At 33.1% G+C, this 15,961-nt stretch overlaps 1 protein-coding gene across 1 annotated transcript; it reads left to right on the top strand.

Annotated features, from left to right (window-relative positions):
- Positions 1-1,040: 1,040 nt before the first annotated feature.
- LOC100264926 (T-complex protein 1 subunit gamma) lies at positions 1,041-11,672 on the top strand. The gene is made up of 13 exons (XM_002268763.5): positions 1,041-1,247; positions 1,562-1,623; positions 5,580-5,652; positions 6,744-6,811; positions 6,975-7,044; positions 7,363-7,431; positions 7,519-7,590; positions 8,484-8,557; positions 9,337-9,999; positions 10,089-10,214; positions 10,364-10,468; positions 10,601-10,675; positions 11,282-11,672. Exons 1-13 carry the CDS (start codon positions 1,223-1,225, stop codon positions 11,471-11,473), a joined length of 1,674 nt encoding a protein of 557 aa, XP_002268799.1. The 5' UTR covers positions 1,041-1,222; the 3' UTR covers positions 11,474-11,672.
- The last annotated feature ends 4,289 nt before the right edge of the window (positions 11,673-15,961 follow it).

The raw sequence follows: 15,961 nt of genomic DNA, 5'->3' as shown, positions 1-15,961 counted from the left end.
CAAAAGAAGAATTAAAAAAAAAAATCAAGGATTTCAAATCTAAAGAAGTCTTATATCATGATTAATTCAATGAGTTTTAAAAAGGGAACAATCCAATAAATTAAAAAAAAAATCAAATCAAATAAAGCTTGAAAAGCAACTAAACAAAAGAAAAAATATCTCATCTAGCATCCAAAATGAATAAAATGAAAAAAAGAACAACGAAAATAAACACAAGAAATGAAATGAAAATGAACTTGTTACTTACTTGAGAATCTCTTTTCAAATGAAACACTTGACTCCTAATATCATAAAGATTCTTCTCCTCCAAGCCAAATTTTCTACAAAATATCCCAAGGCTTCTTTTTTTTTTTTTTTTTTATCATTTCTACCAACAATTGGATAGAGTTTTAACATTAAATGTAAGGAGAAGTCCCTTGAAAATGAGCCCCAAAACCCTTATTTATTGACCAAAAGAGGGTAGAGCCAAGATTTAAATCATTCTTTAAGACTAAAACCAAATTAAAGAAACCTCTTAAGCAGGTTTATACCCACAAAGAATTCCCAAAACTAGTCATAGATATTATGAAAAAGAAAATTAGCTTAAAACAAAAGTTAGAAATTGATTTAGCACAAATTTTGGGGTTTACAAATATTTTTCATTCTTTATTCGATTATTACTTATTCTAAAAAAAATTAAAAACAACTTAAAATTATTATAAAAACATGTTTGTAGATCAAAAGTTTACAAAACTTATTTTATAAGTTAGATAACAATTAAGGAATGGACTCGTAATTCCTTTTTTTTTTTTAACCATAAAAGAAGTTTAAAAATTACATGTTAAAATTCAATTTCAAATATCATATTTAAAAATATGGTTCCTTCTTAGGCACCATATAATTTTCCAGGTAACTAATTTATTTATTTGAATCTTACCATTAATTAAAAGCATCAATAGATTTGATGATTCATGATTTATAATTAGATAAATTTGTCATAAATCCTTTTTTTAAAAAGAAAAAAAAAGGGACAAAAACCTATATTAACCTTAAATGAAAATGAAAAGGACAATAGCCCAGCCCCTTTTACAGAAAAACCCTTGGAGGGTTTTTTGGCTTTGGGAGTGAAGAAGAAGGAGACCTTTCTAGTTTTTCAATTTCAATTGTATTTACTGTTTTGTTTTATTATTTATTTATTAATCAATCTTAGGGTTTGAGGATCTTGAAACCAAAATCCAAAATCATGCAGGCACCAGTACTCGTTCTCAGTAAGTTTCTTGTTCGATTCGTTCTTCATTTTCTTGCCTCAGCCTGGGCTTCTTTTTATTTCTCCCTCAGTTTTCTCTGTAACCAAACGTTCTGGGGGTTTTGCTAATATACGAAATGATGCCTTCTTTTTCTTACATTCGTATCATATATCAGAGATTTCTAGGATGTTCCTTGAGCTTGGCTTGATTAGCTTTTATTTTTTATTTATTTCGAATATATCGGTGAAATGCACCATTTTATGTCATTTTTTCATCTTTCATCGTGATTTATTCAACTGATTATTAGCGGATTTTTTGTGAAATAAAATGAGCAGAAGATTCTCTGAAACGCGAGTCTGGAAGTAAGGTGCAGCATGCTAATATCCAAGCCTCAAAGGTGAGATTGAAGTTCGTTTTGTGGTTTAATCATAGCTTAGATTTGATTTTTTTTTTTTTCCTTTTCCATTACTCTTTTATTTATATATTTTTTTTTGAGATTTGAGATAATACATTTTGAAAAGCAAGCATTGTGTGTTTTCATCACGGTGCTTAGCATTCCCTCGTTGTCATGCTTTGTGCTTCTGTTTTGGTTGTTCTTGCATGGTATTGAGTGGGTGACCCAACCCTATCAATAACAGCAGTTTCAAAGCATTTTTGCAGTGAAAGTAGGGATTCTAGAGTCAAATTCACTTGTCTTTAGAATGAAGAAACTTGTTTAAATGATTGCCGGTTCCATGCATCTTTGTCTGACCTCAAAACATTTGTTCCATTTTGTTCCAAATTTATCTGTCATAAATCCATTCTGAGGGGTTTGTGGTGGGATTTACAATGTAACAAGCTATTCATCACACCTTTTATCTTTATGGTTGTAGGGATATTGGTATTTGGTATGGTTTAATTCTTCTTATTGGGATCTTTATTTGAATGGTTTCGTTGACAATGTGTCCAATAGGTTCATCATTCTTTAACTTTTTAAATAAACAAATATTCTAGAAAATAACAAGGGGAGTGGGAAAGCATTACCATGCCATAAAACTAAAAGAGGAAAAGGGATAGCCAAAAGATATGCCAAATCGGCTAGAATGAATAATGCCCTACCAAGTAGGTGGGCCAACTTGGAAGTGCATTCTATATCTGCCTAAGTCTATGGTGCACTTCCATCGCATCTATCATACACTTGACCGTAGTGATTATTAAGAAAATTCATCTAATGGTTTGTTGTAGTGAATTTCGTAAACATTTTTTTTTCATGTTCTTATCTAATTATTAGTGCAGCAAACATGTCAATTTGAAACAATGGAAATTGGTTACAAAACAATAAAGTAAATTTAAATTTTTACTAAGGTCAATATGCATTTTTATTTTGTATATAAGGTCATTGAATATCAGTTTCCTAATATTATTAGTAGTAGTACTAGTTGTTGTGCAAATTCTGAATGTATTTGTATATCTTCTCAAAATTGTACAATAGGTTACAATGGGAACCACCTAGGGAAGGAAGATTTACAATTATAACTTTCTTAAATTACAATCAGTTGAGATAGCATAAAAAAAAAAGTAAACTAGGAACCTATCTAAATATGGTCAATCAATCAGCCTAGAATCAAGGAAGTAAATCTAGTAAGAAAATAAAATTTGGAAGGTTGACTTGTCACACTCTCCCTTAAGTTGATTCAAAGATAATATCATACCCTTGCTTACTAGAGAGTGAAATGCTTGTTTTGATAAGTCTTTTGTGAATATCCGCTAATTGCTTGTGTTATCACAAATAGAATACAAATTAAACCACTCTCTAATTTTTCCTTGATGAAGTTTTTATCAATTTCTACATGTTTGATTTTATCATGTTGAATTGGGTTATAAGCAATATCAATAGTCACCTTGTCATAGTATAGCCTCATAAAATTTGTTTTTTCCATCCTTAATTCTATTAGAAGAATTCTCAGCCATAGCAAATTAATTCATTGTGTTACTGCTCTGAATTCAGCTTCAGCACTAGACCTATCTCCAATGGCATACTTTTTGCTTCTCCAAGTCACTAGATTACTTCTTACTAGAGTGCAATACAACCTCTTGTCATCAATGGATCTGGCTTAGTCTGCATTTGTGTAAGCCTCTACGTGGGTGATCATTCTTGAAAAGTAGAAGTTCTTTCCCAAGTGCACCCTACAAGTATCTCAAAATCTTAAAAACTGTCTCCATATGAGCCTCATTTGGTGAGTGCTTAAATTGGCTAATTACTTTGAGCACAAAAGCTATGTTAGGCCTGGTATGAGATAAATGAATTAGCTTTCCAACCAATCTTTGTTTACTGATTGGCTTTCAACACAAGTTCCTAGCCTATGGTTTGGCTCAATCGGAGTATCACTTGGTTTGCCTCCCATCATGCCAATGTCCTTTACAAGGCCTATCACGTGCTTCCTTTGTGATATAAATATCCCTCTTTGTGACCTTGCAACCTTGATTCCCAAATAATACCTTCATGCCCCAAGATTCTTAGCCTCAAACTCTTTAGCCATAAGTTGCTTCAAAATTTCCATCTCATGCATATTGTTGCTGGTCAAGATGGTATCACCTACATACACTAGAAGAATAGATATCTTTCCATTCTTAGAGTGTTTAAAAAACATGGTGTGGTCGCCTTGACTTTAACAGTACAGTACCCATATTTGACAAGAGATCGTGTGAATCTTTCAAACTAGGCTCTAGGTGATTGCTTTTAAGTTTGCAAACCTTTCCATTTCCATACATCTCTTCAAAACCAGGTTTTGGAAGGGGGGGGGGGGGGGGGAGTGGAGGGGGAGAGGCATATGCACTTCTTCTGATTCACCAGGTAGAAATACATTTTTTATATCCAACTTAAGTAGTGACCATTCTAGATTTGCTGCAAGAGATAACAGTACCTTGATTGAATTCATCTTAGCAACTAGGGCAAAAGTCTCCTAATGGTTAATTCCATAATTTTGTGTGAAACCTTTTGACACAAGTCTTGCCTTGTATCTTTCAATTGGTCTATCTATCATGTATTTCACAGTAAACACTCATTTACATCCAACAATTCTCTTTCCATAAGGAGTAGTCACTATCTCCCAAGTATCATTTTTATCCAGGGCTCTCATCGCCTCCTAAATATCTTCTCTCCACTTTTGAACAACAAGAGCTTCCTATATGGTTTTGGGAATAGATACAATTGAAAGATTAGTAGTAGAAGTTTTAAAAAAGGGGTTTAGTCTATGATAAGAAATGAAGTTTCTTAAAGGGTGTTGTGTACAAGATCTAACACCTTTCCTAAGAGCAATAGGTAAATCAAGATCCAAGACCAAAATAATGGGATCAATAAAGCAAGATTCAGAAGAAATAACAGATGGAGTAGGACAAGGTTCAGTGTTACCTGTGTTCTCCAGAGGCATACATTCGAGCCAAGTGATTGATAATTTTTATTAGATTTATCCCTTCAAGAATATACTTGTAGCTCACGGGGCTTTTCATTTTCAGTTTCCTTTTCCCCAACACCCTGCTGATCATTAGTTGAAAAGTTTTTTGGTGGTTAATTTCAGCTATTGATAAGGTGGAAGATGGTTGTAATGTAGGTGCAGGATCAGTAACAAGTCTTTGTAACACCTCGCCATCCCAAAATTGATCTTTCACACTCTTGCTCTCCCCCTAAAGAGAAGTTTGGGTGAAATAGGTTTGTGCCTCAAAGAAAGTGAGATCTATAGTAACAAAAAACTTCTTAGTTGGAGAAGGAAAACATTTATATCCTTTTTATATCTTCTCGAAATTGCAGTAGTTCACTTACATACAATGGGAACTGCCTAGGGAAGGAAGATTTGCAGTTATAACATTCCTAAATTACAATGAGAAATCAAGGAGAAAATCTGTGCAAAAAAATAACAAAGAATAACAAAAAGAAAAAAGGTAAACTGGGAACCTATGTAAATATAGTTAATAAACCAACCTAGAACCAAGTAAGTAAATCTAGTTAGAAAATAAAAATTTGAAGATTGACTTCCACAGTAGTATTTTTGGTGGTGTTATTGTGAATTTCGCAAACCTTTTGCCGGACCTTAGTTCTCCCATCCAACAAAATACATTCAGTGAAGAACCCAGAAAAACTATTTATCAGTGCTTTCAAGATAGGATCCCGAAAATTCTATTATCATTAATTTTCTGTTTGAATTAGTAAATTATATGGAGTTTGTGATGTGATCCTCTGAGTGTCAATCTCTGTTATGATACAAGTAACAGGATAGACTGATAAAGTTACTAGGTTCTGTTTGAATATGTAGGTTGGCATGTGCAATTGTGCTGCTCAATGAACTAATGTTGCACATTTTTACAAATGCTTGACAGGCTGTTGCTGACATAATACGTACTACCTTGGGTCCACGATCCATGTTGAAGATGCTACTTGATGCTGGTGGAGGTGATCATCTTGCTTAGATGATATATATTCTATATCCAAATTATCAGATATTTCAGTGCAATTAGACAAAAAAGAAAGTAGCTCAGATCATGCCCTGTTTTTACTTTTTGGGGACAACCTATTTATCTCTTTTCTTAGGACGGGCATGCACCTGTATTTGCAATTGATTTGTCTTGCATTTATCAATCTTTGAACTTCTTTTTCTCAGTCTTTGTCTACAATTAGCAATTAACAAATATGTGAATTTGTTTTTTCCCCAACTGGCAGCTAGCAAATATCTGCATTTTTTCCCCTCAAATTAATATCTGTTCAAGTTTCAGAGCCACATCAAATTGTGCAACAATTTACTAATTTCTTTTAGTTGTTCAGTTAATGTTCCTACTGTTTTTAAATTTACATTAAAATCTTAGCTAAATCTATAAAAATTCAGAACAGTGAGGTATGTTGTGTAAGGATGTCTCGTCCTTCTCTATCTAGTTAATGAATAGAAAGATCTAGTGTGTTTTTTATCAAAATAAAATAAAACAGTCAGCCATTTTTCTTTCTAAAACTTCCAAACTTCTCTATGCATTCAGGAATTTTAGCTCGCAACCAGCTTCTTTGGCTGGAATTCAAATTGATTGTGCTTTTACCAAGATCCATGTGTTTTCCCCTCAATTTTTTTTGAAATCATGCTTTAATATGATTGTGTTCCCAAAATCAGTACCTTGTTATTTTCACATCAGAAAGAAATTCTTATTTAAGTTTGTGGGTGTCCAAACAATTGAGAGAGGAAAAATATGTAAATATCAGTTCCCAAACTCTTTTTGGGCCTACATACAAACACTTGGAAATGCTAGAAAATGCTCTAGCTTCCAAAATGTCTTACATTGTAAATGATTTCATAATATAAGAAAGGTGTGACTATAAAGCAAAGCTTAATGTTTTCCATATTGCTTTTTCATCATAGATTTGTTCAGTTTCCTCCTGACTGAGATTTTGTGCTTTTGTCCAGCTGTTGTCATTATCTGTTTCTGTACTGACCTTTTTTGGATGCCATTATCTGTATCTTTATCTGACCATTGAGATCTCCTTTTTCTGGTTGCTGGCAGGAATTGTAGTGACTAATGATGGAAATGCTATTCTCCGGGAATTAGATCTTGCACACCCTGCAGCAAAGGTATGATCTCTTTCTTTCTGTGCCCCGCTGGTTCTTAATATGACATCTTTTTTTAATTGTACTCTTTTATTTTGCTTTTAGGTTGTTTGGTTACTGCTCTTGTTATGTGATTGCCTATATGTTTTCTACTCTTCTAACATGTGTTCTTTTTGAGTGGTGACAGTCAATGATTGAGCTAAGCCGCACACAAGATGAGGAAGTAGGAGATGGAACAACATCTGTAATTGTTCTTGGTATGTTCTGAGCATATATGTAGACATCATTTTAGGATAAAATGGTCATCTACATGGTTATTCTTGCTATTGATTTTGATGACATTTTTTGAACAAGTGATTGTTACAGATAATTCAAAGTAACTGATTCGTTGGCTTACCTTCTCTTACAACCCTTAAATATGTTTTTGAATACAAGTTGTGTGTTTCCTTAATTGTGTAAGGAACTCACTTATTTGCCATTGCTTGAGTTGAGTAGCTTTATTATCATATAGTCAAATATAAATAAATTAGTACTATTTCTTCCATTTATTATTTTTTTAATGATATTTTTTGAAGCTGGTGAGATGCTCCATGTTGCTGAAGCTTTCATTGATAAGAGTTATCATCCCACGGTCATTTGCCGAGGTATTCTAGAAATTGATTGTGACACGACTCTCTAAGTTGTTAAATTAAACTTCTCTTTTGATTATGGAAACTTTATTTGTTGTGTAGCATACAATAAAGCTCTGGAGGATGCTATTGCTGTGCTTGACAAAATTGCAATGTCCATAGATGTGAAGGACCGTGAGTTCCTGGACTACATTTCCTCTCTTCTACATTCAGTGTTACGTTTGACATGCTAATTTCCCTCTCTTTCACACACACACACACAAACATAAGCACACATGCATACGGCTGTTAAAATAACTTCATGGTTTCAACTATTCAGGAGTTTAGGCCCAAATTTTTTTGGAAGTGTATCTATCTTGCTTGTGAAACCTTTTGCATGTAAATATATTTATTCAATACTTATATTTTGTTTTATTATTGATTTTTGTTAACCAGTGATTTTATTGTTTACATTTTTTCAATTTCATTCATTTTATATAGCCTATTTTTTTCCCTTTTTTTTTTTGGTGAGGAATGAATTGAATCGTGTACTGTTTATGGTGTGGTTAGTGATCTAGCTTTTGAAATTGAGTTTGGAAAAGCATCTTGTTAATAGAGGAAAAGATACAGGAGAAAATTGCCTGACTGATACTCATAGGTTTTTTTACATTAGAGTGGGACTGTCTTTTTGGTATAAGAAGCAAAAAATTGACTGATGGGGAGTCTAAAAACATTTGACCTTTGTGGAGCCTTACTTCCATGCATAACATTAAAGAATTTTTTCAGTCATATTCTGGATTTACCAATCTTAGAATCTAAGCAAGTCCTTGGTGTTCAGAACTAAGATTTTGGAGTGTCCAATCCTTGTGCCTGGGATTTGTCTCGTTAAACAAATACCCTGACATGGCCCCCCAACCTGGCTCTCTTATTTCTTCTCCTCCATTAGATATCATTTTGTGGTAAACCTTATATAGAAACAAAGAAATATCCTTTTCTTTTTTTTTTATGGAATAAGGCATACAAAATCATTATTTAAAAGTTAGTTTGATTTCCCTGGCATGCAAGTGATGTATGGATCTATGTGGCAGGTTCAACGGTGTTGGGGTTGGTGAAGAGTTGCATAGGCACAAAGTTCACTAGTCAATTTGGGGATCTAATTGCTGTAAGTATATGTAACATTAAGTTACATTTTATGGATGTGTCAATGACATTTGTTCTCTTTGATTCTAAATTTTCCAATTTTGACAGAAACTTCCCTATGATCTTGATCTTTGAGGCTTCAACAAAGGGAATAAAAGCTTGATCCTATATTGTAAACATTGCCTTAAAACACAGACCTCCCACCCATGGTCAACCACTAAAATTCTGAATGTACCCCCTATACCTTGAGCATAGAAACTAAGTTTACCCATGGAACTAAAGCTTGTTATTTTGCTTTTGTATTTTTTCCTATTTGTTTGTTTATTAACTTAGATTTAATGTTTGAATTTAATAAATATCTAAGTTTCGCACTTTTTAAAGACCATTTCTGGTTTGGAGATAATGGAAGTAATATTGCATATTAGTTGTGCAATGTTTTCCCTCTCTTTGAATTCAAACCACAATATTAGTTTCATGTTTTCCTTATCCTCCTTTGTCTCCCCTTTTGTCATAAGTGGGTAGTTCATGAAATCATTTCCTTAATACACTCAAATTGATGCCAGTCTGAATCTTTCTTCTCTGTTTTCTCTTTGTTCTCTCTCTCTGTCTCTCTCTTTCTCCCCCCTTTTTTTGTTCCTTTTTCTTCATGCTTTGAAAAGTAGAAAGGACGTAAGAAAAATAAGCAGAATTTGGGGATTTGGAGCCTTACTCATCAGAAATTTCTAATACCTCATTGCAATTCTCATTTTACATGGTTAATTAAGCTTTATGCTTTGGGATATCGCTTTGGTTAAATTTCAGGACTTGGCAATAGATGCCACCATGACAGTTGGTGTGGACCTTGGCCAAGGGTTACGAGAAGTTGACATTAAGAAGTACATTAAGGTTGAGAAGGTCCCTGGTGGCCAATTAGAAGATTCGAAGGTTCTTAAAGGAGTTATGATCAACAAAGACGTAATTGCCCCTGGAAAAATGAGAAGAAAGATTGTCAACCCACGAATCATTCTTCTTGATTGTCCCCTTGAGTACAAGAAGGGCGAGAACCAAACAAATGCTGAATTGGTTAAAGAAGAAGACTGGGGAGTCCTATTAAAAATGGAAGAAGAATATATTGAGAGTATCTGCATGCAGATATTGAAGTTCAAACCAGACTTGGTGATCACAGAAAAAGGCCTTAGCGACCTTGCATGTCATTATCTGAGCAAGGCTGGGGTCAGTGCAATAAGGAGGTTGAGAAAGACAGACAATAATAGAATTGCAAAGGCATGTGGTGCTGTTATCGTGAACAGACCTGATGAATTGCAGGAATCTGATGTTGGCACTGGGGCTGGACTATTTGAGGTTAAGAAAATTGGGGATGAGTTCTTTGCTTTCATTGTTGATTGCAAGGACCCAAAAGCATGTACTGTGCTGTTGAGAGGTCCCAGTAAAGATCTTTTGAATGAAGTGGAAAGAAATTTGCAGGTATTTTTTTTTCTTTTTTATTTTTATTTAGGACTCAAATTTTCAATCAAGAATGAAATTATGTTTTCTGAAGCATGTCTGCATGACAGGATGCCATGTGTGTAGCTAGAAACATAATCAAGAATCCTAAACTAGTTCCGGGAGGTGGTGCAACAGAGTTAACTGTATCTGCTACCCTGAAGCAGAAGAGTTCATCTATTGAAGGGATAGAAAAGGTGAACCATTTTAAACACGAATCAGTTCAGTCATGTTTGAGTAACAGTCTAGGAATTTAAAGATTCAATAATATAAAAAATAAAGTTGAATGGAGTTTGGCTGCAGCTCCACTAATTTCTTTCAATAACCATTTTCATTGTTGATTCAGTGGCCTTATGAAGCTGCTGCTGTGGCTTTTGAGGCTATACCACGGACATTGGCACAGAATTGTGGGGTTAATGTGATACGGACCATGACTGCACTCCAGGGAAAGGTAAAAAAAAAAAAATTCTATTCTTCTCCCCATAACTAATTCCTTTTTCTTTTTTGTTTGAATATTAATAATGATTTCATTTCCTCCTGAACGCTGATCTCTCTCTTCATTGCTCTCAAATTTTAATAAAAGCATGCAAATGGTGAAAATGCATGGATGGGCATAGATGGGAACACGGGTGCAATCACTGATATGAAAGAGCGCAAGGTAAGAGCTTAATCATCTTTTGCTTTCTCTCTTTGTGGATTTTTTTTAAATGAATAATAGTTCAACAGTACCATACTGAGAATTTCTAGATTATTCCAGATTTCATTTTTTAAATCAAGTGTGTAGACCCCAAGTTCATTTTGCATAGTCTTGTGAATACGTTCTACATAGTTATTGGAATTCTGGGTTTTTTTTGTTCTTTAAATTGGTTTGAAACCACCTTTACAAAATACAACTTCATAGAAATCAGAAATTGCAATTTCATAATGCAGTTTCCCAATGTGTACTAAAGTTATAATTTTAAGATGCGGTTTCTAAATTTATACTAAGACCATAGTTTTAAAATATGACTTGCAGCAAATTTGAAAGAATGATAATAATAAAAGATGAATTATGTGATAAAAAAATGGTCATTTTGAATATTTGTTTCAAAAGTGGCCCATAATGTATATTTATGGAATGAAAATATGATGTTTACCTATTTATGTGTGATACGTTCTTACTTCTGATCTCATTCTTTGATTTCCCTTAAAAGTTAGTGATATGGTTGTGATTGAATAACAAACTGTGAGTTGGCTAGTAATCCCTGAACCAATGTATGGACAGATTTGGGATGCTTACAATGTAAAGGCACAGACCTTTAAGACAGCCATTGAAGCTGCTTGCATGCTGCTTAGGATCGATGACATAGTGAGCGGGATCAAGAAAAAGCAGGCTCCTGGAGCAGGGCAAGCACCATCGAAGCCCAAGATCGAGGAAGAAGGAGATGCAGACAACGAGCAAATACTTCCCGAGTGATGATATCAACTATATGATAGGCGGCATTATTTGACAAAATTGCAGGTTTTGTTTTTAGGGGCTATATATGAGTTTCAGTGAGCTGTTGATTGTGGGACTTTTTTTTTTTATTCAAATTTTGGTGCTGTTCTGAATTATTAGCTCGACTTTTGTTGGTTTAATGGTTGAAATGGGATTTGAGGGTCTCTCTTTCTTATTAGTTTTTGGTCCAACATCTTGGTTTCTTGTTTCTTCTTCCTTTTTTTTTTTTTTTTTTTTGTTCATTCGATGAAGGTTTAAAATATCAAAAATTACGGACATATTGTTTATTGAATGAAAATTTTGAGAAAAGTTATTAGTGAGATAAAAATGAATCAAAACGTAGAAATATATTGGAAAAAGTTGAAAAAATAATAAATTAAGTGATAATAGATATATTGAAATTGTTTTATTATTTCATGAAATTTGTAATGCTCACTCTCATAAAGAATTTGTGAACACATTTACTATGAAAATGATAGTAAAATGATGAGCTATGATCTAACTATATTGAATATAAAAGGTTAGATGTATTGTATGTAAAAGAAATGATGCTTAATAGTGTTTCTAACTTATTTATAAGTTTATTTTTTATTTTGTATTTACTTATTATACAAAAATATTAAAAGAAAAAACTCTTTTTATATAACATTTTTTCTACATAATCTATATTATATATAAAAGCCTAACTATTTTTTTTTTCTAAAATGACCCTATCATTTATGTAGAGTTGCATCCATCATTATTTTTAGATAATATTTCTGGATAACCTATAAAAATTTATTATAATTTAATTAAAATTATGTTAATACATGGATAGTTAAATATTATTTCCGAAATTTCTTAATAAAAAAAAAAACTTGATTTAGATTATAATTCTCTTTGAAAAAAAAACTTATCATATTTTAAGTTCTAATTCTTAATTTATTCAATAAAAAAATCAAATAAATAAAGAAATAATTGTTTTGAATGAAAAAAAAATCCAAATTTCAAACATGAATTTTTTTTTAATATGTATTCAATTCCTATAATAATAATGTATTATTATTGTAATAGTTAATTTCAATTTTTTTTTTAAATTAATATTTAAAGATGATATAAGTTTTTCATTAAAAAAATTTAATAAATTGTTCATGTGTCATGTATATATCATACATTCACCATTATATTAATTCAAAGTATTTATTATTATATCAATTTAAATTGATTTGAATACTTATTTATCAAAATAAATATTAAAAATCATTATCTATTTATTTTATATTTTTCATTAAAAAAAAGTCTTTTTCATATTGTTTCATTCCTCATCACTTTTCATGCATAACCATTTATATTCATTCATTCATTTTCTTTATATAATGCTCAAACCCATTCATCCCCCCATCTAAAACTTTTCGGTTCATATCATTCATTTTTTCTTCATTTCTCATTCAATTCCCTTTTTTACTTTATTCCTCATCGACATTCAAAAAAATATCTAAAAAAACTCATCCACTCCTTTCATTTCCCTAAGGAATTATTATCAATTTATTTTATATTTCTCATAAAAATAATAAAAACCTTAAAAAAAAAATTAAAAACCTAGTGTAGACCCCCTTTGGTGGAGAGGACCCCGGGGGAGTGGTTTTTTTCTTGGCTTTGGATTACATTTTGAGAGAGGGTAGGGGACCCCCAACTGAGAGTAGGATGTCGTCTGCATGAGGCGTGCAGCTGAAGGGGGGTGGTTAGAAGGCCATGATGCTGAGGTGATGAACAGCAAAAAGGGAGGTAATGGCTTGCCCAAGAAGATAGCACCGGCTGCCGGAAAGAAAAGGGGGGGAAAAAAGAAAGTCAAGGAGGAGGCAAAGGAGGACTTGCTAAGGAAGGTGATTCCAGGAAGCTGTAGGCAGCATTGAGAGTAGGCCCAGGCGGAGTCGCAGAGAGCAGGGAAAGAGCTTGTTAGTTCGATCCAGCCATACCCATTTCCTCACTCAAGCTTGCAGGAATCAAGCATCCTCCACCACACCCATTTTCCTCTCATTCATTCTCCATCTCACTCCCTCACTTACATGGAGTCTCACGGGTGCATGTTATCCTTCACTCCTTCACATACCCATTAAAACCACTCACCATACCCATCCTTCATGCTACTCATAACCATGTTCTACCATACCCATGTGTACACCCATTTAACCATACCACCAAACCCGTTTCTCTCTCTAAACCTTCACCTACCTGTGGGATCCTCCCCAAAAAAAAGCCACGTGGCTCTCTCTCCCTTGCACGCAGACGGTCCCCCTTGCGACGCGCGGCATAGCTCATTCCACCAGGGGAAGAATTCTGTCCGGCCGACGTTCAACCTTCTTCAGATATCTCACATCCGGAATTCTATCCGGCCGACGTTCCACCTTCTCCGGATATCTCACATCCGGAATTATGTTCGGCCGAAGTTCCACCTTCTCCGGATATCTCACATCCGGAATTCTGTCCGTCGACGTTCCACCTTCTCCGGATATTTCACACCCGGCGCCTGACGCCGGATGGGAGAGGAGGGCGATTCAACTTCCCCAATCAGACATGTCCGAATCCTCTGATAGCGCTTACCCGGAGAGCATCCGCAGCCGACAATTCAGATTCCCCGGACAGCTTGGCTCGTCAGACACTCGCGATTCGCCGGATCCATTTCCACCCACAATCCAAAGGCAAACTCATATAATACTGACGACCAAGTCTCCTGAACTGTCACTCATCTTTAATGTAAGATAGATTGGGCTTTGGTGGGGGCCCAACATATGCGTTTTCCTTATGATTGATTGATTGTTTGTTTGATTTAATTGTCATGCGTCATTGATTTTATTCTGCTCTATGACATGCTCGAAATTATTCCTTAATTGTGCACGAACCTCACTTCTTGATAGCGCTTTATGGATCACTGCCCAGGTACGCATCCACATCCGCTCTGGTCATTTTCTGTATGCATGTTTAGATTCTCACGTGTGCATGATCACTCTGAGTATCCATTGATTTCCTTATTAGATGCCATGATTGTTTCATTTTATTAGTAGAGACCCGTTTTTAGGAATTTAGAAACTTTCCTGATAAGTAACCTGACCCCCGAACCCGATCCGGTTTTTCGTAGACCAACCTTTTCCAAAATTAGAAGTCACACTTAGGGTTTTTCTTTCTTATTTTGTTTACCTTTTAAAAAATAAAACAAAAATAAGTGGCGACTCCAAGTCATTTTCAAATAATCAATAAAAAATCAATTTTTCAAATAAAAATCGAGTTTCGCCATTGAGTGGGAAACGCATGAGCCAAAATGCGGGTCCACACCTAGCTCATTCCTTTTTTCCCTTATTTGACCATTATTTATATTCCTTTTTCAAATACTTAGTAACTGATGTGTCTTTTTTGCAAGAAAAGCTTCCCTTGTATTTTTCGTTTATAAGTTTGAATATTTCCTTCATAAATATAATTAAAAAAAAAAAAAAAGGGGCTGGCATCTTTTGTTTTGTTTTATTGATTTTTTGTTTTTAGTTTTTTTCTAGGGTCTCTATCGTTGAATGATTATTGTATTAGTATGTTAAACTACAATTACTATATATATATCAATGCTATTTTTATTATATGGATATACTTGCTTTTTTTCTTTATTTTTTTCTCTTAATATATTTTATCTTTTCATTTAATTCTAAATTTCTTATATTTTTCATTATCGTCGTGTTTTCCTTCCTTTTAAATTATCATTATCTGTTGTCTTTTCCTCTTAAATTAATAATAGTCCGATTAAAAAATGGTAAAAATTATCCAAGTAGTTATATATTTCACTATAATCTTTTCCTTTTAATACAACAACTAGGTTAAAAAAAAATGGTAAAAATTGTCAAAGTAGTTATATGAATATGTCATAAGTATCTCAAGATAATTTGCTTTGAAAAAATAGATTTAATAAAAAATTAGAAAAGTATGGATACTAAATGAATTGTATAAAATATTAGTTCATTTTTATTTTAAATTTTATTTAATGTTTATGTAGTTACATTTATTTAAATCCCAATATATATAAAATAAATTCTAATTTTTATTAAATATTTTTTTAGTAATAGTTTATCTTCTATTTCATTTTGAGATGTTTTATACATTTGGATTTAGATTTTTATGTTTAATCATGTAATTATTAATTTACGAATAACTACATAATTATTTAAATGATGTATGTTATTTAATTACTAATAAAATTAAAATTTATTTAGATATTTGATATTTTATGGAGTGATGAGGATTGAAAAATTTGTGGTAGTTTCAATGATGACATTATCTCCATATCATTGTATCACGTAGATAAGCATTCTTTATCTAAAATAATAAATTTAAATTTTGATAATGATTATTATTATTATTTGAAGCGACTTTTGAGGATGTGTTGATTGATGTTATTTTTCCAGATCTACTCGCTGATCAACCTTGGATGGATTGGCTTGGCTTGGCTTG

Source organism: Vitis vinifera, chromosome 7 (genome assembly GCF_030704535.1).
Source record: "Vitis vinifera cultivar Pinot Noir 40024 chromosome 7, ASM3070453v1".
Taxonomy (NCBI): Eukaryota; Viridiplantae; Streptophyta; class Magnoliopsida; order Vitales; family Vitaceae; genus Vitis; species Vitis vinifera.
Note: the sequence above shows the minus strand (reverse complement) of the source record. Positions and strands in the feature narration are given on the sequence as shown.